The sequence below is a fragment of the Pan paniscus genome, chromosome 1 (assembly GCF_029289425.2).
Source record: "Pan paniscus chromosome 1, NHGRI_mPanPan1-v2.0_pri, whole genome shotgun sequence".
Taxonomy (NCBI): Eukaryota; Metazoa; Chordata; class Mammalia; order Primates; family Hominidae; genus Pan; species Pan paniscus.
In genome coordinates this window covers 92001400-92023083 of record NC_073249.2, presented here as the reverse complement: position 1 = coordinate 92023083, position 21684 = coordinate 92001400, and the positions used below count along the sequence as shown (strand labels likewise).

The window sequence follows — 21684 nt, the reverse complement described above, 5'->3', positions numbered from 1 at the left end:
CTCCAGCTTCATTCATGTTGTCACAAATGACAGGATTTCATTTTGTATGGCTGAATGGTATTCCGTTGTATATATACACCACATTTTCTTTATGGATTCATCTGTTGTTGGGGTCTTAGGTTGATTCTCATCACATCTCTTCCTGTGTGTCCTGCTCCAGTGCCTTCACAAGATGTTCAGATTAAAATGTGTTTCCTCCTCCACAGATATAAAGGCTATAACATTTTATTTGTTAAGCTCTCTCACACTTTTATTTTTATAATGTGATAGTTCATGCATGCATACAAAAAAGTAACATGAATATAAATTATGAAATACTATGATGAAATGAAAAGCCATAAGCCTATCCCCAGACTGTTTTAAGAACTTGAACATAACATGATACTATTACATCTACTTGAGTGTGCCTTTTCTAACCCACTCCTCGTGTACTCTCCAGAAGTAATTACCACTCTGAATATTTTGTTTATAGTTCTCTTTCTTAAAAATCAGCTTATTGAGTTATAATTAATATACATTGAAATGAACCCATCATAAGTATATGATTCAATGATTTTTGACAAACATACACACTGATGTAAAAGCAATCACTGTCATGATCTAGAACATTTCCATCATCTCAATGGGTTTCCTTGTGTGCCTTCCCAGTCACCCCAAACCTCCCAGAACTAGGTAACTCTCCATCTGCTTTCTATAGATTTGATTTGCCTTTTCTAGAATTTCCTATAAATTGAAACATATAATATTTACTCTTTTGTTTCTAAGTTCTTTCCTTTTGCATAATATTTTTGAGATTCATCCATGTAGTATGAATAAAGCTGCTATAAACATTCATGTACAAAATTTTGAGTGACTATTCCAGGGTGGAATTATTGAATGAGAATATGCTTATGTTTTCAGGAAACTTAAATTACTTCCCTACTTGATTTTTACTATTTTACATTCCCACCAGCAGTCTGAATTCCAGTTTCTCCATATCCTCTCCAACTCCTTTTTTAAAGCCAATTCAATGCATGTGTAGAGACATCTTATGAGTTTAATTTGCATTTCTTGGCGGCCAATGAAGCTAAACATTTCTCATGTGTTTATTAGCCCTTTGTATATTTTCTTCCTTGAAATGTCTCTTCATGTTATTTTCCTATTTATTCATAAGGCTGCTTGTCCAATTTTTGTCAAAAAACAAAAACAAAAAAGAGATCAGAATTATCTAATTTTGGTGAAGCCCAAGTTATCTTTTTTTTCTTGCATGGTTAATGCTTTTTTTTTTTTTTTTTTTTTTTGAGATAAGGTCTCACTTTGTGACCCAGGCTGGAGTGCAGTGGTATGATCATGTCTTTCTACAGCCTCAACCTCCCAAGCTCAAGCGATCCTCCTACCTTAGCCTTCTGAGTGGCTGGGACTACAGGAGCGCACTATCATACCTGGCTAATTTTTTAATTATTATCTTTAATAGAGACAACATTGTGTGTAGTAAAGACAAATCTATATCCAGAGTAAGTGTCTATTCCAGTAAGGACAAAACACTACCGCTTCCATGATGGAAGTGGCCCCTTGTAATCAACCTGCCACCTGGTAGCTGGCTGATTACTCTGGGAAGTAGTGTCATATTAGGGACTCAGCGTGGTCTCCACTGCTGGCATATTAGGCACTCCAAGCAGCTGTAGCCAGGTTGCCCTTGGAGAGTGCAAGTTCATGATGCTGAGCCCCTGCATTAACTCCATATTTCCACCATGGCCACTTTGTTCATGAGCCCATTGGGCCACAACACGGGTGGCTGGGGAAGTGGGCTGACCCACTTCCACAGAATGGGTCATTTTATCCACTTGATTATTAAAGTCCTCCTCTGCTGAGGTCACCCTTTGTTGAGCATTTACATGGAACCCAAATATCTTCACATTTATTTTGCTCATTAAAAGAGGTCTATCTACATACCCCTTCCCCAAATTTCCTTATTCACCAATTTGCCAGTCATCTTTCTTTCAAGTCTCTGACCATCCAGCCAAACTATTGCCCACAGTCCATGAATCTGTATAGAATTGCACTTCAGGTCATCTCTCCTTCTAAGCAAAAGTGCATAACCAGGTGCACTGCTTTAAGGTCTGCTGACTGAAGATTTTTTTTCACCACTGTCTTTTAGGAATGTCTCAGGAAGGTGCTGCAGCTGTCCACTTTCATGTGGTGACTGCATATTACATAGAACTGTCTATAAATCAGGCCAGAGAGTCTTCTCCTCCTCTGTCAACTGATTGGAGGGAACTCCCCATGAAGCCACAGGTGCAGGCTGGGAGAGAGAAGGCAGTGTAGCAGGAGTGGAGATTGTGGATATTTTAACCACCTCTTCATGTAGTATCACTGAGGTACAGGGCCCCTAAATTATTTTCAGATTTATTTCCCATCCTCTGAAACAAAAATGCCTTACCAATAAGTCTAGAGCAGCTGCTACTTCTCGCACACTAGATTCAATCAGCATAATGTCATCAATGTAATGGACCAGTGTTATATCTTGTGGAAGAGACAGACACTCAAAATCTCTGTGAAGTACGTCATGATATAGGGCTGGAAAATTGAAATGCTCCTAAGGTAGGACAGTGAAAGTGTAGTGCTAGCCTTCCAGCTGAAAGCAAAATGTTTCTGGTGAGCTTTATTGACAGAGATGGAGAAAAGGGCATTTTCCAGATCAGTAGCTATATACCAGGTATGAGGGGATGTGTTAATTTGCTTAAGCAATGAAACCACATCTCGTACAGCAGCTGCAATTCATGTCACCTCATGGTTAAGCTTATGATAATCCACTGGAATTCTCCAGGACCCATCTGTCTTCTGCACAGGCCAAATAGGTGAGTTAAATAGAATTGTTGTAGGAGTCACTACCCCTGCATCCTTAATTGTGTCACTAATCTCCGCAATTCTTCCAAGAATGCAGTCTTGCTTTTAACTTACTATTTTTCTAGGCGGAGGCAGTACTATTGGATTCTACCTGGACTTTACCATCATAGTAGCCCTCATTGCACAGGTCAGAGAAACAATGTAGGGTTTTTGTCAGCTGCTGAGTATATCTATTTCAATTATGCATTCCGGAGCTGGTGTTATAACCACAGGATGGGTTCAGGGACCCACTGGGCCCAATGTGAGACAGACCTCAGCTAAAATTCCATTGATCACCTGAACTTCATAAGCTCCTACCCTGACTTCTGGAGCACAGTGATGTTTTGGGTCTTCTTTACTCAGAATGAATTAGGGCTGGAATCCAACCGTCCCCAAGAAGTCTGATTATTTTATTTTCCCCAGTGCACAATTATCCTGGAAAAAGGTATAGATCCCTTTAGAGAGGCTTTGGAGAAAGATTAGTAACAAAGTTTTGGTATTGTACTAGTTTTCTTCCTCAAAGGCACCTGCCCTTTCCTTCATTCAGGAGGTTCTAGCTTTGTAAATTGGCTCAAATATAGAAATTGATTGAGGACTGTGACTATTTCTATGATTTAGGTTAGACTGTTATTTGCTTGACCTAAAATGTTTCTGTTTATATAGATCAAGTAAGAAATTAGTAGGCTTCCTATGTACTTCAATTCCAGAAACCATGATGATCTAGTCAGTGTCATAGGTCTCTGTAAGTCAGATTATTCTGATGATTGCTTTGACTTTGTTGTCCACTTTGGTAACCACACCTACATAGCCTTTGGCAGTTGAATGCTATCACTTGGCCCTGCCATCCTGGGATCCAGTTACTCCTATTGCATTTTAATTTCCCAATTCAGTGACTGCAATTTCCACTGTAAGGCCAGCCTACAGAGAAGAGCGATGACAGAGTTTTTCAGATGCCAGGGCTCCCCTCAGAAATTTATTTCTCACAGCTAATGATAAAATGTGTGTCTTCTGAACTATTCCAGTGTGTGTGTGAGTAGGTCTTAAATGATAAAACCTCTTTAACAGTCCACTTTCCCTAAGTTGTTCAATCTCTTCTTCTACATTAAACCAAGGCAGTGTGTGCCACCTCACTCTTTGTGGGCCACCTTTTGTTCCATGTTTTGTCCTACTAACCAAACAAACGGCAAGAGCCCTTTTCACCTTCATGAGCTGCAATATTAAAGAAAGAATATATACTTTGCAAGCCCATATCAATAAATTCTGCCTAATCAAACTTAAGTTCTTTTCATCATTATCTTATACCTTTAGTATTCATTCTCACATGTGTTCCCTAGATTTCTGTCTGTTTGAATTAGAAAAACTCAAGCAGTTCTTTTGGAGTGTAGTGTGACCTCCTCATGGGTCACAATTTATATCTCACCTTTAGAGGCTTGTTGCAATGTGAGTATAGTTATAGATCTAGAATCAAAGAAAAGTGGTAGGAGTGGGTCCTGAGGAGAATTGGCATTGTCTTTCATGACTCTGGGGAGGCCTTACAGTTTCCTCCGGCAATGCAAGTTTAGTCCCTCAGATGGAATAGAGAGGCCAATGCCTCTAGGGTGTGGATGCCACTCTGCCAGGTGTGGTTAGGCTTCCTGAGAGTTTTCTCACACATCCCCATCCTAACTTACAGGATCTCATCATTTCCCAATCAATGCCTGCCCTTTAATGGTAGATACACTGAAGTTCCGGGGGGTTAAATTGCTTTGTAGTTTAGCCAGTTGCACAATTGAGATCCAGCATTTGATTTTCAGCAATCTCAACTCTGTAGCTACAGGAGATAAGGGTCTCCCTTAAGAGCACATATAAAAGTTTTCAGGTGATTCATGTGGTAATTGAGCTGTGAATTCAAATCCCTGAGCTCATCTTTTTCTTTCACCACTTTGTCCAGTAGTATTAAGAGTAACCAGCCAACCCCATTGTATTTGCTAGTTTTCCAAAAATGTTTGAAAGTATCATAAACATAGTCACTCAGCTTCTTGCTTCTTATGAGTGGTTGATTAGGAATATCTAATGTGGATATTTTTGTATCTTTATTACCAATTCAAGCCATGAACACACAGTGCTATCTTTATTATTGTAAATAAAGTTACCAGCATTTTATATCTAATCAGATTATAGAGCCAATTTCAGAAACCCCATAACCAATTCAGAAAATTTATCCTTAAAATTCCGTTCCTCTAGAATCTCTTTCAGTACCAAAATCTGGATTTTGTCAGAGTTCTTCAGAGAAACAGAACAAATGGTGTATGTGTGTGTGTGTATGTGTGTTATAATGTATTTAAGTAGTTGGTACACACAATTATGGAGGCTGGAAATCTGCTGTGTGCAATGTGGGGACATAGGAAAGGTGGTGATGTAGTTCCAAACTATGTCTGATGGCCTGAGGACTAGACCTGATGTTGTAAGTTCTGATCCAACTCTGAAGGCCTGAGAATCAGGGGCACCAAGTATAAGTCCTAGTCCAAGGGCAGAAGAAGATCAATGTTCATCTCATGCAGTCATGTAGACAGTAAATGCTCCCTTCTTCTGTGTTTTTCTTCTATTCAGGCACTCAACAGATTAGATGATGCCCACCTACACTGGGAAATGCAACATGCTTTACTCAGTCTACTGATACAAATGCTAACTCATCTGGAAACATCTTCACAGACACACATAGAAATAAGGTTTAACCAAATATATGGACACCCCATGACTCAGTGAAATTAACATATAGAATTAACCATCACAGGTAGTTTCAGGGAAAGTATTAAGGAGGAGAAAAATAACCAAGACAGAGCTCAACCAGAGGAATCTGGGTAGGCAACATAAGGTGGGGTCCAGAGGCAATCATAACTTAGTTGCAAATTCCCATAGTAGAGTAGTTAAAAGTGCCATTATCACTTCTAGTTTATTATCATTGCAACTTTATTAGCTCTTCCTCATGTTCCATTTTCTTCCAGAACCCAGAAGAAGGTTTATATTTGGGTTCTGCCTCAACCATTTCACAGTATAACTCAAATTAACCTTTGATGGAGGAAGGGAAGAAATGAGGAGTAAGTGGCGGAGAAGGAGTGATAAATTCCACAAGACCAGGGAATTGAGTGGTTCTGGGTTCTATGTGGAGCAACAACTTGAGTCTCATATCCTTGCAATGCCCTAGGAAGACAGTGGGACCTCAGAAGGGAGAACCTCTAGGGTGCATCTAGAAAATGTAGAAGCCATGGTGTCAAACCCAATAGTCAATTCATCTTACTTGGTCCATCAACACAGTCAATACATATCTCCTTCTTGAAACACTTTCTTCATTTGGTTTTAAAGATACCAGTCTCATGCTTACTTCTACTTCACTGTCTTCTGCACCTGTGATGGACAGGTCCTATGTCCCCTCAAGTGCCCGCATGTCTTAGCTTTTCTACCTGTAATTTTCACTGGTACTCAGGAGTTCACCCAGCCCATACACAAGGTTTAACACCAAGAGGAGCAACTCTCAATCAATGGGATATGAGATTCGGTAGATAAATACTTCAGCTTACTCATTCCTTGGTGAGAATATTTTGAAATAATTTTTACACAGTGCCTCAGAAGACCCCCAGAGAGATGGAGACTCAGTTGCCCCCAGCAGTAACCAACTCATTAATGCTCACTTTATTGTGTTTTCTTTCTTTCCTACTAACCTTCCTCAGTCTCTCACAAGTGTTTCCTGAAATTATCACCTAATAAAAAATCTGCATCTAAGTCCTTGTTTCAAGGGAATGTAAGCTAAATGTTGGATTAAATGTTGGTTCTCTGAGGCTCTGTTCTTGGATCTCCTCTCCTTTTCTGTCTCACTCATTTTCTTGGGACTGAAGTCCTGTAGTCTAATGGCTTTGAATACCATCTATGTGTAACGGTTTCCCAGATCATGTATCCAAGCCCAGACCACTCCTCTAAACTTTTACTTATTGTCTCCACATGGAGATCTAATAGGTATCAGACTTAACATGTCTAAACAGAGCTTCTGATAGCTCCTCTCCCAAAAACCTGCTCCTCTGGAAGACTTACCACAGTTTAGTAAATTTGATGTGTTTGAGGAAAGGAGAGAAAGCCCATGTGACGGGAATGGGTTGTTAGAGGACAAGAGTAGCATGAGATGAGGTTGGAGGAGTAGGCAGGAACCAGATCACGCATAGGCATTTAAGTCTAAGTAAGAAGTTTACATTTAACTCATGTGCAATGAGAAGCTCTCAAAGACCCTTTGGCAGGGTTATAACCTGATTTAAATTACATTTTAAGAGAGAAATGAGACATTGAGAATAATTGAAAGTTCATCAGGTAACAAAGTTGAAGAGAGCTTTTCCAACAGAGGAAAGAGGAAGCATGAATAGCTGTCAGTTCTGATTTGCCCATCTTCTATAACCCACCTTCACTAGACCTTTAATTGTTCTGTGTTTTAATGTGGAGGCCATGAGCTTTAAATGTCACCCTCGTAAAAGAATTATTGGGCATTTATACAACCAGGGCCACTCAAAAGTAATATGTTGGAGTAATAGAAATAGAAATAGGCCTCTGTTTATAGGCTCTGGTCCTTATCTTTTCAGATCCATAAACATGATGTTATAAATGCAATGAGAGTCTATTCATTAGTAATAACTGGGTTTAGCTACTCAGCCTTACAAAAAATTAGTGAATTATCATTTTATGAATTTAAAATAAATATATTATCTGGGGTTCCTTTGGTTGGAAGTACAAAAACCAACATAAGTCAATCAAAAACTTCAAAAAAATTATTATGTACAATACAGCAGTTTGTCACAGAACCCAAGGCCAGGAATGCCATTTGACCCCAGGAAGAGACAAGGATGAGAAACCAAAAATACTTTCTGGGGTTTCTGTGTGTCTCATCTATGTTCTCCTCTGAGCATCTGTTTCATTCTTACTCATATATCTCTGTGGAAGGGCTTCCTCTGGTTCTCTGATCCATGTGGTAAAGCATTTTCTTCCCTTCTCTGAAGCTAGGTTTCTCTACCTATCTTCCCCTGCTAGCTTTTAAATATTTATTAAAAAATTGAGCTACAATGGAACTGCGGGTTAGGATGCAGAAACACACTCCAGTGTCATTAGCAGTCATGGGATCCCATAGCCAGTATTCAAGAGTCTAGCTCTTTCTGTAGGCAATCTGTCTCACATTTCATATCTGAATAATGCAGGGTAAACATGACAAGGATGCCCTAAACCTAATGAATGGACAAGTTTGTCAGCAAATAGTATCAGTTCCATGCATTTCCTTAGGGACTCTTTTCAGAGGACCCCGTTATTCCATCATTTCAGCTTTGCAGTGTCAGAAATTCATTCTCTCTTCAGTGTTTTTTCATCCTTCATTAAAACCTAGTGCTTTAAGAATGAATCCTCTAGGACAGGCAGTGACTTAAGGAATCACAGTTTTGCCTCCGGACTCCCAGCCGAGTGGTGGGCTCTCTCCCTCCCACTCTCCTCCTGTCCCACTGCACCCCTCCTCCCACTCTCTGTCTTTCCCTGACGGTTGAACTCTTTTGACAGAATTAATTGAGTAAGGAGCCAGAGACCAGTGTGGTTCTGGGTTAGAAACATAAACACACTGGTTAGAAGAAAAGCAAAAAAATGTCAGATTAGAAAGGCATGGCATTAGAGTTGGCTTATCAGAAGTGTGTTAGCCTGAAGTCCAGGAGCAGCAGAACTGTCTTTGGGTACACAGGTTGGAGCAGAAATAGACTGGGAGACAGTTGCACACCCAGAGGACAGCTTTTTACACATATGGTTGTAACTGGAAGGTTCTCTTCTACCTAACCCTGTTTAAGAGACTGCCATAGAGAATCTGACACAGCTGCTTCTCTGTGGGCAGAAAGAGCATATCACACAGAGAGGCAATTGTTGAGACTGTGAAATCTGATTTATTAGATAAGTGTAAATGTGTAAATGTAGCCGTATAATAAGTACTCAGCCTAGCCTCAGAGTCTAAAGTTGTCAATTTTTACAATCAAGTCTTGATTCTCTTATTTCTGTCTTGCCTCAAGCTTACAGGCCCCAAAGTCTCAGTTGATAAAGTGAAAATGATATTTTTCACTTTCGCTTGGCATAAGACACAACTTTAGCCCTCCCTGACCTCTTTCTGCCTCTTTCTTGACCTTTTCCCAGTAACCGATATATTTTTCTTTGAATAAAGTAAAATGGATTTTTGACATTCGTCTCATTAAATGTCAACCATGTTGGCAGGTTGTATAGGGATGGACAACAAAGATTTTTATTGGGGCAATCAGAGGATGAAACATCATTTTTTAAGGGTCATGAAAAGGTCTAGGATTATAGGACGCTGCTCTGCTCCTGAAAGACTTGTCTACCTAGACTAAGAAATAACATAATAGTGAGGTGTTGCTATTGTGGTCACCTGAAGCTTGAGGAAAAAAAAAAGTAGTGCAATCAAAAGAATTCTAAACTTTCCCCCAAGTTGCAAGAAATTGTCTACCCACATTTTCTTTCAAATGTTCCTTTCATTGTTTCATTCCTTTAATGTTTGCAGACATAGATCTTGCCTTAGTAATGGTCTGCACATCTGATCAAAGTGACAGGCCTGAGGATTCCAGGCAGCTTGAGAAGAGGCAGGAAAGGCCAGAACCAGTGTCAAAGGGTCAGGGTTGAGCACAGGATACATGGAAGCTCATCTTCCCCAGCAAGAGGGAACTCAACAGCTCACATCTACAGGCAGCAATGGGGGCTGCTTGTCCCTGAGAGTAAGGCATAAGCCCAGTGTTCAGACTCCTGAGGGGATGAGGGAGTAGTGGCTCAAGCCTGAGCCCCAGAATGAGTATGAGGATAATCAGGGCTCAGGAGGACAAGCAGAGGGCAGGCAGGGCCAGTGGGGCCAGGTCAAGCATCAAGAACACCAGGATACTATCCTATAAAGAGAAGGGGAAAATGCAGTAAGGATGGATATAGTCCAGGAAGGAATTATTCAGTTGAAACTCACATTAGCTAAGGGAGAAGATTGGGGCTCAACATAGGAAAAAGAGCTAAGCCATGTACAGATCCCACACTGATGTGAGCCAGGCCAGAACCTGGTGCAGTATCCCAGGGACTTACTCAACTAGCTCCATGTGAGTCACAAACAGTACTGACATCTATTAACATATCTTATCCTTACACAATCACAAAGTCTTTGAGGTAAACCGGACAAGTGTCTTTCTATTTTTACCCATGAAAACACTTAGGTTCTGAGGAGTTAAGTGACTAACATTACACAGCTTCAAAGTAGCAGCAGCCTGGCTCAAACCCTAGCCTCCTGCAGCTGAATTTATTCTTCTCTGGGCACTAACTGCTTCCCACATACCTTGGTCAACTATCAGTTCTTATCTAGTTCCAGAGTTAGTGGTTTAACCAAGTAGCCCCACATTGATTACACAATGGGGCTTCAGACGGGTGGCTTTTTTGAGTCAGCCATCCAGCGGCTGCACTTGCATTTTCTAACCCAAATTGGGACAGGGCTTCTTCCTTCAATCCTCTGAAGAGGTCTACAGTTCAGGGCTGGTATTGTGGTCTCTCTGATAAGACTCTCTCATGGGCATTCTCAAAAAGCTCCCTACTGTAGTCCCACTCTCACAGACTAATTTAAAATCTAGGAGTGATGACAAATGGAATGAGGTAGAACCATCTTTCACAGTTTAACTTAGAGTTTCAAGGTTAGGGTCATCTAAGAGAATAACCTTGGGTTGAGAGTAAAGATAGTTTATTATGGTTCTGCTATATGATTTGAAAGCAATTGTAATGCTTTTGAAGAGTTGCTTATTTTCTCCGACTCTCACTTTATGTTTACTATGTTTAATATAAAAACGTTGATGAAATAATTTTCAGAATGCCTCTTGTTTTTACATTCGATACCTGTATGTTCTCACGATCAGTATGTACATAGTGTCAGCCCTACCTCTACCCACCAGCCCCAGGAATAAAACCTACCACAGGGCCTGGACTTCCAGCCATATCCCTGGAAGTACAGAGCAGGTGATGACTATGAGCAGCTTCATGGCGCTTGTGAAAATACCCTTTTCCCCAGAGTACACCCCCATCATTTCCTCTTCCTTTATCATCCTCCTTGCCAGCCCTTATGAACTCCATCTGTAGGACTTACCTGAGCAGAAGACAGCCACATCTTCCTGGTGGGTGCAGTCGTGAAACCCCCAAAATCTGTGCTGGCACTGCTCCAGGGACTGCTCCTCCCCTGAGCAACGAACATTATCCAGCCAGATGCGGCCAACCCCAGGGCCATAGCATTTCCGGTTTCTGAAGGAGGGAGAGAGGGACTTCCCACAGCCCAGTTGCTTGCATACCACCTGGTCCTCCTTTTCTCCCCAATTGTCATCACAGACAGAGCCCCATACGCCCTTGTGCAGCACCTCCAGTCGCCCACAGCAGAGGTTGTCTCCTCCTACTAGTCTCAAGTCAAAGGGATCTGCAGGATGGGGGAGGAAGTCAGGGGTTGGAGACAGGAAGGGAAAGGAGAAAAAATAAGATCATTTATTTTTAAAATTTTTTCATTTTGTATTTTTTGTAGGTTTGTTTTGAGACATCGTCTCACTCTGTTGCCCAGGCTGGAGTGTAGTGGTGTGATCACCACTCACTGCAGCCTCAACCTCGAGGGCCCTAGTGATCCTCCCACCTCAGCCTCCCAAGTAGCTGGGACTACAGGTGCATGCCACAAAGCTCAGCTTTTTTTTTTTTTAAGAGACAGGGTTTTCCATATGTTGCTCAGGCTAGTCTCAAACTCTTGGGCTCAAGTGCTCCTCCCACCTTGGCTTCCCGAAGTGCTGGTATTATAGGCATGAGCCACTGCATCTGGCCAAGAAGATCATCTACATCCTTACCAAGCCCCATCAGCACATTTGAAACTCTCCACATGTATTTCTGTGATTAGAGCTCCTTCTGTAGCTCTCCATCATGTTCTAACCTCTGTTGTCCAGGTCGACTTCTCTCACAAGGATCTTTTCACTTCCTCATCTATTTTATAAATCTAATATTTATAAATGACATTCCAAGAAGTTTTAAAAATTGAAGAACTTAACAGATACATAAAAAGATGTACCTTGTTCCTACAATATAGAATTCAAACTAATGAGAGTTCATGTTAATATAGTGCTTAATATTAAAAGCATTTTCAGATACAAAGTTGGGTATTATTATCTCCATTTCAAAAACAAAGGAATTAATTATCTGCCCAGTTAAATAAGTTTGCAATGGTCCTTTGGTGCATTAGTAGCTCTTTGTAAATACTGTTTGAATGAGATTCCACATAATTAAATCCATGAATAAACCTAGTCTTTGGATGCACAGGCATTACCTTCACATTCGACCCACGTGTCTTCATCATGGTTGCAGGTGTTCTTCCCCCAAGGCCCAGAAGGGCAATCCTGAAGGGTTGCTTCTCGTCCTGAGCATGACATCTGGCTCAGCCAGATGGGTTTTCGGCCATAGGCATGCTTGTTGCAGCGTTTTTGAGTCAGTACAGCCCTCCCACATCCCAGCTGCCGGCACACCACCTTTGCGGCCCGGAGGCTCCAGCCTGTCTGGCACACGGTATACCACTGGTTCTGGTGCTTCACTTCCACGCGTCCCTTGCAATGCCCAGGGCCGTCAGCCAGCCTGACACCCTCTGGGACTGGGGAGAAAGAGCTCTCTGGGTCTGAGGGGAAAGAAAGAGAGCGTGTCTGTTCCCTGCCAGAACATGGTCTTCTCAGTAAAGGCGGCCCAATGGACACATCTCACAGTTCTTGGTGTTCAGTACAAGGCATGCTAAAGTGCTTAACACTGCCTCATAGATGCCTGCTGAAAGAATGAATGAGGGAATCAATGAAGAAAATGTAACTTCCAAATTCAAAGCTGAATCATTATCATTTCTGTAGCATTTTAATTTTTCAAACTGTTTTCATGTTCAACTTGTCATTTGATCCTCACAAGAGATCTTGTATAGACTTTTAAAAATAAATACAATAACATACAAGATATATCCAACACCAAATGCTTTTTGGTTCATTGTTGGCGTTATGAACTAAATATCTCAGATTAGTGCTCCCAATCCTCAATCTTTCTAAAAAATAGGACTGAGTCTTCAATGTCAAGGCAAAAGGTGACTGTTTCCCTAGAAACAAATTCTGTGGGCAGACAAAGAGGAGCCATGGACTAGCTCCTCAGTCACATCGCTGTCTAATGAACAAAAGAGAAGAGACTACTCATACATAGAAAGCAAGTATATGGGGGGAAGTAAAGGAGCACAGATCCGTTTGTCTATGTATCTTTCTATCATCTATCCACCTGTCTATTAGATTGTGTTAGTTTCCTATGAGTATCTCCTTTCTACCTGATTAGAAGATAAACTCCTGGAAAACTGAAACTATTTTTTAAAAAGCATACATTATACTTTGTGAGCTCATTTCTTCCCCCATAACTCCATGCCCAGCTCCAGATACAGTATACTCTATTCAACAAATGTTTAGTGGTGTGCATGTTGGCATGTGTGTAAATAAGAGGAACAAGTTCTCATATAGATTGAAACTAAGATGAAAGCATTTGCTCAACCAAGTAGGAATTGCAGTTCTAGGTGAGGATATTGTTTATCTCCAGCACTGACAGTTGGGAAAGTATGAGATGTGGGGGGTGACGGGCCAATTAGCCATTGTGTGAACGTCTATGGTGGGGAATGAAGACCAACAAGAGTGGCCGTGAGGGGTATGGCAGCTGGCAAGTGGTCCAGGACCCCTGCCATACTCACTCTCACACGATGCCCCAGCATCTTCATCATGTGAACAATCATAAACTTCTTCTTGCTCACACTGAGCCAATGTATCTTCTGTGCCTGTGCAACTGACCGATTGGATGAGGACCTTTTGCTCTTTTTCTGCTGGTGGCTCATACAAAATACCACTGGGGGTTCCGCTGGCAGCTCCACAGCCCAGCTCCCGGCACACCACAGCTACGTCCTTAATGTCCCAGCCGTCATCACACACGGTGCCCCACTGGCCTTTCTGTTCCACCTCCACCCGCCCTTCACAGCGGTGGAGGCCCCCCACCAGCCGCACTCCAGATGGAGACGCTGCAAAGAGATGGGTTGTTAGCTAGAGGCCTGAGAGGAGCTCAGAGGGTCCTTAAGCATGTACTCAGTCAATTTGGGACTCTTCCACCATTCAAATGGTGTAGAGTGTTGGGGAACTAGAAATAAGGGATCAGAAGAAAAGGGAAGGAAGAGGAGCTTCAGAACTCTGTCTCTGAGTTCTGGTTCTGCTACAGCCTTAATGGTACCCTGTCAAGAAACTCTACTTCAAGATACCTGGACATGACTGCTGGCATTTTCAGATTAAAGATTAAGGAAAAGAGGTTGGTTGAAGATCCAGCAGAGTTTTAGATTCTCTGGCGGTCAGAATCACAAGGCCCTAAAGAGATCATAAAGTCCACCCCATTATTTCACAGATGAGGAAAATCATCCTCATGAAAGTTGTGGTCCTATGGCTACATTGTCCAAAAGTGGAAGCCCCATGCCAGAACAGAGGTGTAAAGAGAATATCTGTTGCGTTTTTCCTCTTCATGACTCTGTCTCTCTCTATGGCAGTCAGATTGAGGCAGAGTGTGTACAATTCGGGCTGAACAGCCTATCTCTCACTCCCAGTGGCCAATCCACGCCCATACTTGCTGCTTCCTATGAAATTGTTCCTTGTTCGAGCGCCCATCTCAGGAGAAATACAGAGCATAGGGAAAGGGAAGAGTCAGAGTCTCAGAGCCCCAAGAGTTTGGTCTAATTCCAGGGACTAGAAGCATAAGAGAGGATTCATGGAGTCTCTAGATAAGTTGTGAGAAATCTAGGACTTGGTTCAGTTTCATGACTAGAACTCTGGAAGTACAAAAGCTAACAGAGGTGGGGTGCGATAGCTCATGCCTGTAATCTTAGCACTTTGGGAGGCTGAGGCAAGTGAATTTCTTGAGGTCAGGAGTTTAAGACCAGCCTGGACCACATGGTGAAACCCTGTCTCTACTAAAGAAAATAAATAAATGAATACAAATATTAGCCAGAAATTGCTCAAACTCAGGATTTGGAGGTTGTAGTGAGCCGAGATCATGCCATTGCACTCCAGCCTGGGCAACAGAACAAGACTCCATCTCAAAAAAAGAGAAAAAAAGAAAAGACTAACCGAAATTTTCTTCCTTCCACCAAGACATGCAAGGAGAGTGGAGATGGCTGTGTAGGGAGACCAGGGAAGAGCCTGTTAGACAGCAAACATTTGTTAGGTGTGTACTACATTTCTGTTTTGTTTGTTTGTTTGTTAGTGAACTCAGAGAACAGTGATGAACCAGGGAGATAGCATTGCTGCCCTCAAGAAGCTTATATTAAGCTTGGCAATCCTACCAAGCCTCCTGCAGCCTCAGAGCAATATAGCAGAGGCTGAATTTGCCATGCTTACATGTAGAGAGATGGTTAGCTGAGAGAGTTCTGGTGCACCAGGAGAGGCCATGTTTGGACTGGAAGTCTATGGCCTATTGGAAGATGAACAGCTTAATAGGGGCCAACATGGGCCACATGGGATGACCCAGACTGCATGCATGGATGGAACGTGACTGCTGAAGATCAGATTTCCGACAGACTGACTTGTCACAACTGCACACAAAGTCCCCAGAGTTTAGAATCAGTCCAAGAGAAGTAGTTCAGTGAGAAAACTCTAATCTGGCAATTTTTTTTTTTTTTTTGAGACAGAGTCTCACTCTGTCACCCAGGCTGGAGTGCAGTGGCACGATCTCGGCTCACTGCAAGCTCCGCCTCCTGGGTTCACACCATTCTCCTGCCTCAGCCTCCCAAGTAGCTGGGATTACAGGCGCCAGCCACCACAACTGGCTAATTTTTTTGTATTTTTAGTAAAGACGGGGTTTCACTGTGTTAGCCAGGATGGTCTCAATCTCCTGACCTCGTGACCCGCCCGCCTTGGCCTCCCAAAGTGCTGGGATTACAGGTGTAAGCCATCACGCCTGGCCTTATCTGGCTAATTTTAAACTGCAGCAGGAAGCTTATGTTTATTTCATGCATTTGTTTTTTAGTTTCTTTCCTTTGCTTAAATTTTTTTGGGAAAAAATATAAAAATGGAGGCTACAGATAGCAATTAAAAGTTAACCATAAAAAAATAGGGCATTTATATAAACCATAAAAAGCTAAGAAAAGTTTTCATTTTCACACAACTGAGTTTAAGGCTTATAGATCTGGGTAAAAATATAATTTAAGAGCAGTTATCCAGAAACGTTTTTATCTTCATGAGTAGCATGAACCATAAATAATTTGGAGGTCATTGTATCTGACATTAGAGTTTGGACTGGCATTATTGCATACTCCAAGAAATACTAGCTATCAGGATTAACAGGATATTTTCTTTCCTTGCTGACTGCAAAATTATCAATTTTTAATCAATTTTCATTTTCTATGGGGTAGAAGACTAAAATAGCCATGGGAAAGAAAAAATAAATAAAAAACAAAAAACAAAAAATAAGTAAACAAGAAATTCAGGGAAAGAATAAATAAATAAATAAAACAAATTACTTTTTTAAAAACAAGAAATTCAGCTTGAGGAAACAGAAGGGCTGAGAAAAAAATAATCTGAATGTCAAGATGAGAATCCAGGAAGGTTGCATCTATCAGGGTATAGGATTCTCCACACCAATAGCAATGTTTCTGGCTGCCCCTCTCTGGTAAAGTCTCTGTGATCAAGCAGAAGGGGAGACTGGAAGGATAATATACAAGAAACTGATAATCCACAACCCATAGCCTCCCTCTTCTATAAACTCATTCTCTCTGTGCACCCTTTCCTTGGGTTTATCATTTGTGCGTTACCCAAAGACTCCCCGAGCCGGAAATCCAGCCTATACTCTGCTGGTCAAGCTATGTGCTGCAAGCAACAATGCATTTCTAATTCAAATAAAGATACCATTAAGCCTGGCAGGGGGACCTGGATATGCTGGAAACCAACAGGAAGAAACCAAAAGGAAGTTCATTTTTCAGGTATGTCCATAAGGCAGTGAAGTGCATTCTAGACCTGAAATGAACCCAGCTCTTACTTGGATGCTGGCCAAGTGGCCACAGAAACCAAGTGGGGAGAGGTGCCCCCTGCCAGGATAAACCACCCAAACCCTTCTAAATTCTAGAGGTGGAAATCTGCCCACACAAGACTGAGTGGGTGAGGTAGGAAGCCAGAAAGGAAGTCTGCTGGGCCTGTTTTGAACAAGTCTTTCTCTGTGGCTCAAGAAGCTTCAAAGTTTCCCCTCTCCTAAGCTTGAGGCCTCCCTCTCAGAAACCCCCAAAAATCTTACCTAGGAATCCAGGTCTGGTGCAAATGGCTGGGGAAGAAAGAAGGAAATGAGTGAGGTCCATTTCCAAGGCTTTATTCAAAGAACACAACTCTAGAAGGCCTTCACAGAACTGTGTGAGACAAGAGTGGTAGATGCAGAGCCTCCAATGTCAGTCCTGTTGGGACCTTCTTCTTCTGGGATGACCATCCTCCAAGGACACAGGGACACTGGCTAGGAATCACAGAGACCAATTCTACCACAGCTAACTGGTTCAGCCTGCTTTCTTCACACGTGATGGTGGATAGATTGGTTTTCTATGCTAGTCAATTAGATTGATTGGTTATTACTGCCTGAAGTAAAAGTGTGGTGATACAGCCTCTTGGCTCAACAGGAAAGAGTGCTGGAGGCCACTGGGAAGATGCACTGGCCGGTGGAGGTAAAGATGCCATGGTGGGCAGAGCAGAAATTAGGGCAAAGGGGCAGGATATGCCTGTGTTCATTGGCACAGCATTTAGACCAGGTAAGCAAACTCTTACTGTAAGAGGCCAGACAGTAATATTTTCAGTTTTGTGGGCCATACAGTGTCTGTTGCAACCACTCAGCTCTGCCACTGTAGCCTGAGAACAGCCACATATATGTATGCAAATGAGGACGGCTATGTTCCATTAAACCTTTATTAGACACTGAAATTTAATTTTTTTGTCATTGTCATGTGTCATAAAATAGTATTTTTCTTTTGCTTTTTTCCTACCATTTAAAAATACAAACCTCATTATCAGCCTGCAGGCTGTTTTAGCTGATTTAGATGAATAGCTCAGGAAGTAGCTCTATATGTAGTTCCAAACCTCCAGATTCCAGCACCAGCCTGTCTTTAAAACATGGGGGTTTCTTCCTACAGGATCTCTGTGTATTTGGACTCCTTTCTCCATAAGGCCCCTCCTAATGCTGTAGAGAGTCCTGGGCCCTGTAACCTCCAGGAGTCCCTGAGGCCTGTGCATTTTCAACTGCAAAACACCCACCACCCCCATCTTATAGGATTTTTCAGAAGGAGCAAATATCTTTGGACCTCCAGCCTACAGTTTTTCAGGCAGATTCAAGTAGTTCAGTGGTTTATCCTGGAATATTTTCTTTTCTTGGTTTCCAAATAACTTCTCATTACCCTCATTCCCTTAATCTTCAGAATGTGGCCACTCTCAGGCTCAATGAGGCCTTTTCTGCAACTGTCCAAAACTCAAGGTTATATTATACATACGGGAATCGTTGCATAACCCCCAACCCAACATGTGTACATGTGAAGGAAAGTGAGCGTGGCAAGCCTGATATGCAGGTGCAAACATGATATAGCCAGTAAGTGACTTGGAAGCTCTGCAGTAGGGTGGGTAACTGCAGAAGGCACAGGCCAGAAAGGCTTCATGAAGCAGGTGGAAGTGCAGATGAGCCTGGAAGACCCAGTAGTATATCCATGAGGGGCAGGACTAGCCGTTGAGTGATGTGGGGGATGCGTGGATGTTTAAGATGTGGTCAGTACCTTACATTGAACACAAAAGTGTCCAGTTGAGAGGCTTGTGTGGGCTTTGGTGATGTACTAGATCATCAAGACATAAAAGTGGATGTGATTGATTAGCATAGGGATTTACTAGGCATTGTTAGATGCTTTATATTAGTTATCTTATAAAAAATACTCCTAAAAACCTCTGAGGAACATAATATTATCCTCAATTCATAGATGAGAGAGCAAAATTTCAGAGAGGTATGGTAACCTATGAATTCACACCGCTAAGAAATCAAAACAGCAGGATTGAAATCCAGGTCTCCTTGGCTCCACAATCACCAGATTAACTAGGTTAATCTCTAGATTACTCTAAGCAATGAGAAACTGAAGAAAATTTAAAAAAATTATATGAAACACTTTTCAGAGGAAACCAGACAATATGATCAATGAAAGGTGATTGTCTTGCAGTTCTACTTCCTTTCCTGGCTCTACTTGCTGCTGCCTGGTGCCCATTCATTTGTCTTCTTACTAATAGTACATTTAGGAACACTTATGTAAAAAGAGAAATGGGATAAACTATCATGACTCTGTCATTACAAATATAAGAAAATAGAAAAAAGTCGGTTAAAGTGAATTACAAATGTCTATGGATTAAGCGGCTATTTAAGGATTAGAATAGTTACCAAATGTAGAAAAGAGGAAGAAGTTCATCCTTGAAAAACATCTAAATCTGTTCCAGGTTGGCAGGGAGAAAGTTCTCCTAATCAAAGTTCCAGAAAACTCTGAAGCCTAAACCAACAGGTGCAGAGATACTCACCAAGGATCAAGGAGAATAGCAGAGCCATGACCAAGGCAGGTGAAGATGATGAGCTGAAATTTAAGGCTAGAAGGAGGTCCCCAAGCAGCAATATTTAGTTTTAGCTGCAAGTATGTTAAGAGGAGGGACAAAGACAGGTCCTGAGTGCAGGCAAAGCATTATCAGATGATCAGAAACCAATAGACTCGGGGGGCAGAGCTGACAGAGCTGGACTTGCTGAAATCAGCATGTTCCAGAGGAAAGGAAGTGGCCAGAACTGGCAGAAAAATGCTGAAAACAAAACATAAACAGGCTATCATGACTTGGTTCTGCTGTAAGTCCAGCTCCGTCTGTCTCTCCTACAGCCCCTTTGCTATGTAAACAGAGGAAACACCTCCCACAAGGAAAGGCAGGTGCCAAAAATATGGCCATCTCTCAGTAGAAGACAAGGCAGTATTTAGTCTCCAAGAATGGTTTGCAAAGGAAATAAGCCAATTTTGATTCCTTTACCCCAGAGGGAAGTGCCTAGAAAATTTGGAAGCCAGAGGCCATAGGATAAATGCAGAGTTGCCCTTGGAGGCATATCCCATAAAACATAATCCAGGGTCATGGTGCCAATCTCCACATACAGGCCTGGCTTTATTGTCTTCAAACCTGCTTTCTCACTGCTAAGCAGAGGGTCCAATATACAGATTTGTTATTTTTCTATGCTTGTGCTGGTGTATGCCCATCTTTGGAAGCTGGATGGAAACAGATCCCTGAGGTGAGGGGCATCATAATCATTGAACTCAAGTTGTCTGTAGGTCTAAGACATGATGGACAGAGATTAAGCAATAAGACCCTCTCAGGCCCCTCTGCTTTGCTGTATTATTAAGTATAGCTATGCTTCATGAGCTATTCTACTCCAGATTGGTCAAGCAATCAATTTTGTATGCTGACATAATCTCTGCATTCCAAGCAGGGTAATTGTTCCTCTACAGTGATAATTTTTGCTTCTTTGTAATATTCAGGTAACTCAGCAGAAAGCTTGGTTCATTGTAGGCATTCGTTTTTAATCCTGCATTTCTTCATTTACTTAGTATTGTATTCAATGAAAAGTTTTTAGCACTCATGAATGCCAGGCAATGTGATGGGTGGAGGCAGTACATGAAGGAACAAGGGATAGTTTCGCACTGTAAAAATATATGGTCTAGTAATTGCAATAACATATGGAAACCGCTGTTAAGAGAGAAAAGTATAACAAACTTTGGAGGCCAGGCGAGGTGGCTCATATCTGTAATCCCAGCACTTTGGGAGGCCGAAGTGGGAGGATAGCTTGAGCCCAGGAGTTTGAGGCTGCAGTGAACTATGATCAGGCCACTGCATCTCAGCCTGAGTGACAGAGTGAGATCACATCTCTAAAATAAAAAAAAAGAAATGAAACTTTGGAGGAAATGGTTACTATGTTTGGAGCTAATCAGAGAAGACTTCACAGCAATGATGATACTTGAGCAGGGGTTTAGGATGAGTTAAGTGGAGAATCAGAATAGGAAAAGATTTTGCTATGCATATGCAGACAAGTGAAACAGCATTACTTATTCAAGGAACCACAGGTAGTTTGGAATGACTGGATTACAGCCTGCTTAGTGATCAGGGGCCAGGGCTTCTTGATGTTGAAAGGTAAAGACACTAGATGATATGCAAGTAGCAACAAGAGCCAGATAATGGAAGGTATATCATGAATGAGTTTGTAAATGCTAACTATTCACATCCTTCCCTCTCTAGATTCTGAAGTGACACAGTAATAGGTACAGAATTCAGAAAAGGTTCAAAATATCATCTTTACTGTTGATGAACTACATTAGACTGCCACTGGGATCTAAGGCTCTATGCATTTACCTCCATTCTTCAGGAGCCAGATGTGCACAACAGACTTTACCCTTGGAAAAGAAAAGACTTTGTGTGGCTTGAGGGCAGACAAACCCATTAGCAAACACAGGCTTCATGATTCAGAAATATATTTTCCCCATTCCATGTGGAAAATTGAGTGAAAGAAGAAGAGAAAAGAAAAAGAAAAGTTTTCCCCCCAATATAGTATTTTATGAACAGGCGTGAGAACATGAAGAAAGGAAAAGGAAGCTTTTTAGCCAGGAAGGACACTATCCCACAGGACACAAGAAGCCACTGAAGGGTGTTACACATTTAAGGTGTG

General features: G+C 41.8%; 1 protein-coding gene across 1 annotated transcript; it reads right to left on the bottom strand.

The window, feature by feature from the left end:
* Positions 1-9118: 9118 nt before the first annotated feature.
* Positions 9119-19684, bottom strand: CD5L (CD5 molecule like). Its single transcript, XM_008974488.5, has 6 exons — positions 19515-19684; positions 17227-17253; positions 13658-13978; positions 12230-12571; positions 11024-11344; positions 9119-9797 (listed from the first exon to the last, which is right to left on the bottom strand). The coding sequence occupies exons 1-6, from the start codon at positions 19540-19542 to the stop codon at positions 9793-9795; spliced, it is 1044 nt and encodes a 347-aa protein (XP_008972736.1). The 5' UTR covers positions 19543-19684; the 3' UTR covers positions 9119-9792.
* Between the last annotated feature and the right edge of the window lie 2000 nt (positions 19685-21684).

What these genes read in the sequence shown, in the direction of transcription:
- CD5L (XM_008974488.5), bottom strand. Translation starts at nt 19,542, where the DNA reads ATGGCTCTGCTATTCTCCTTGATCCTTG. An exon ending in CACCAGACCTGGATTCCTAG is followed by an intron (nt 13,979 to 17,226) that starts GTAAGATTTTTG and finishes ATCTCTTTGCAG; the next exon opens with CGTCTCCATCTGGAGTGCGG. An exon ending in CACGTGGGTCGAATGTGAAG is followed by an intron (nt 11,345 to 12,229) that starts GTAATGCCTGTG and finishes CCCATCCTGCAG; the next exon opens with ATCCCTTTGACTTGAGACTA.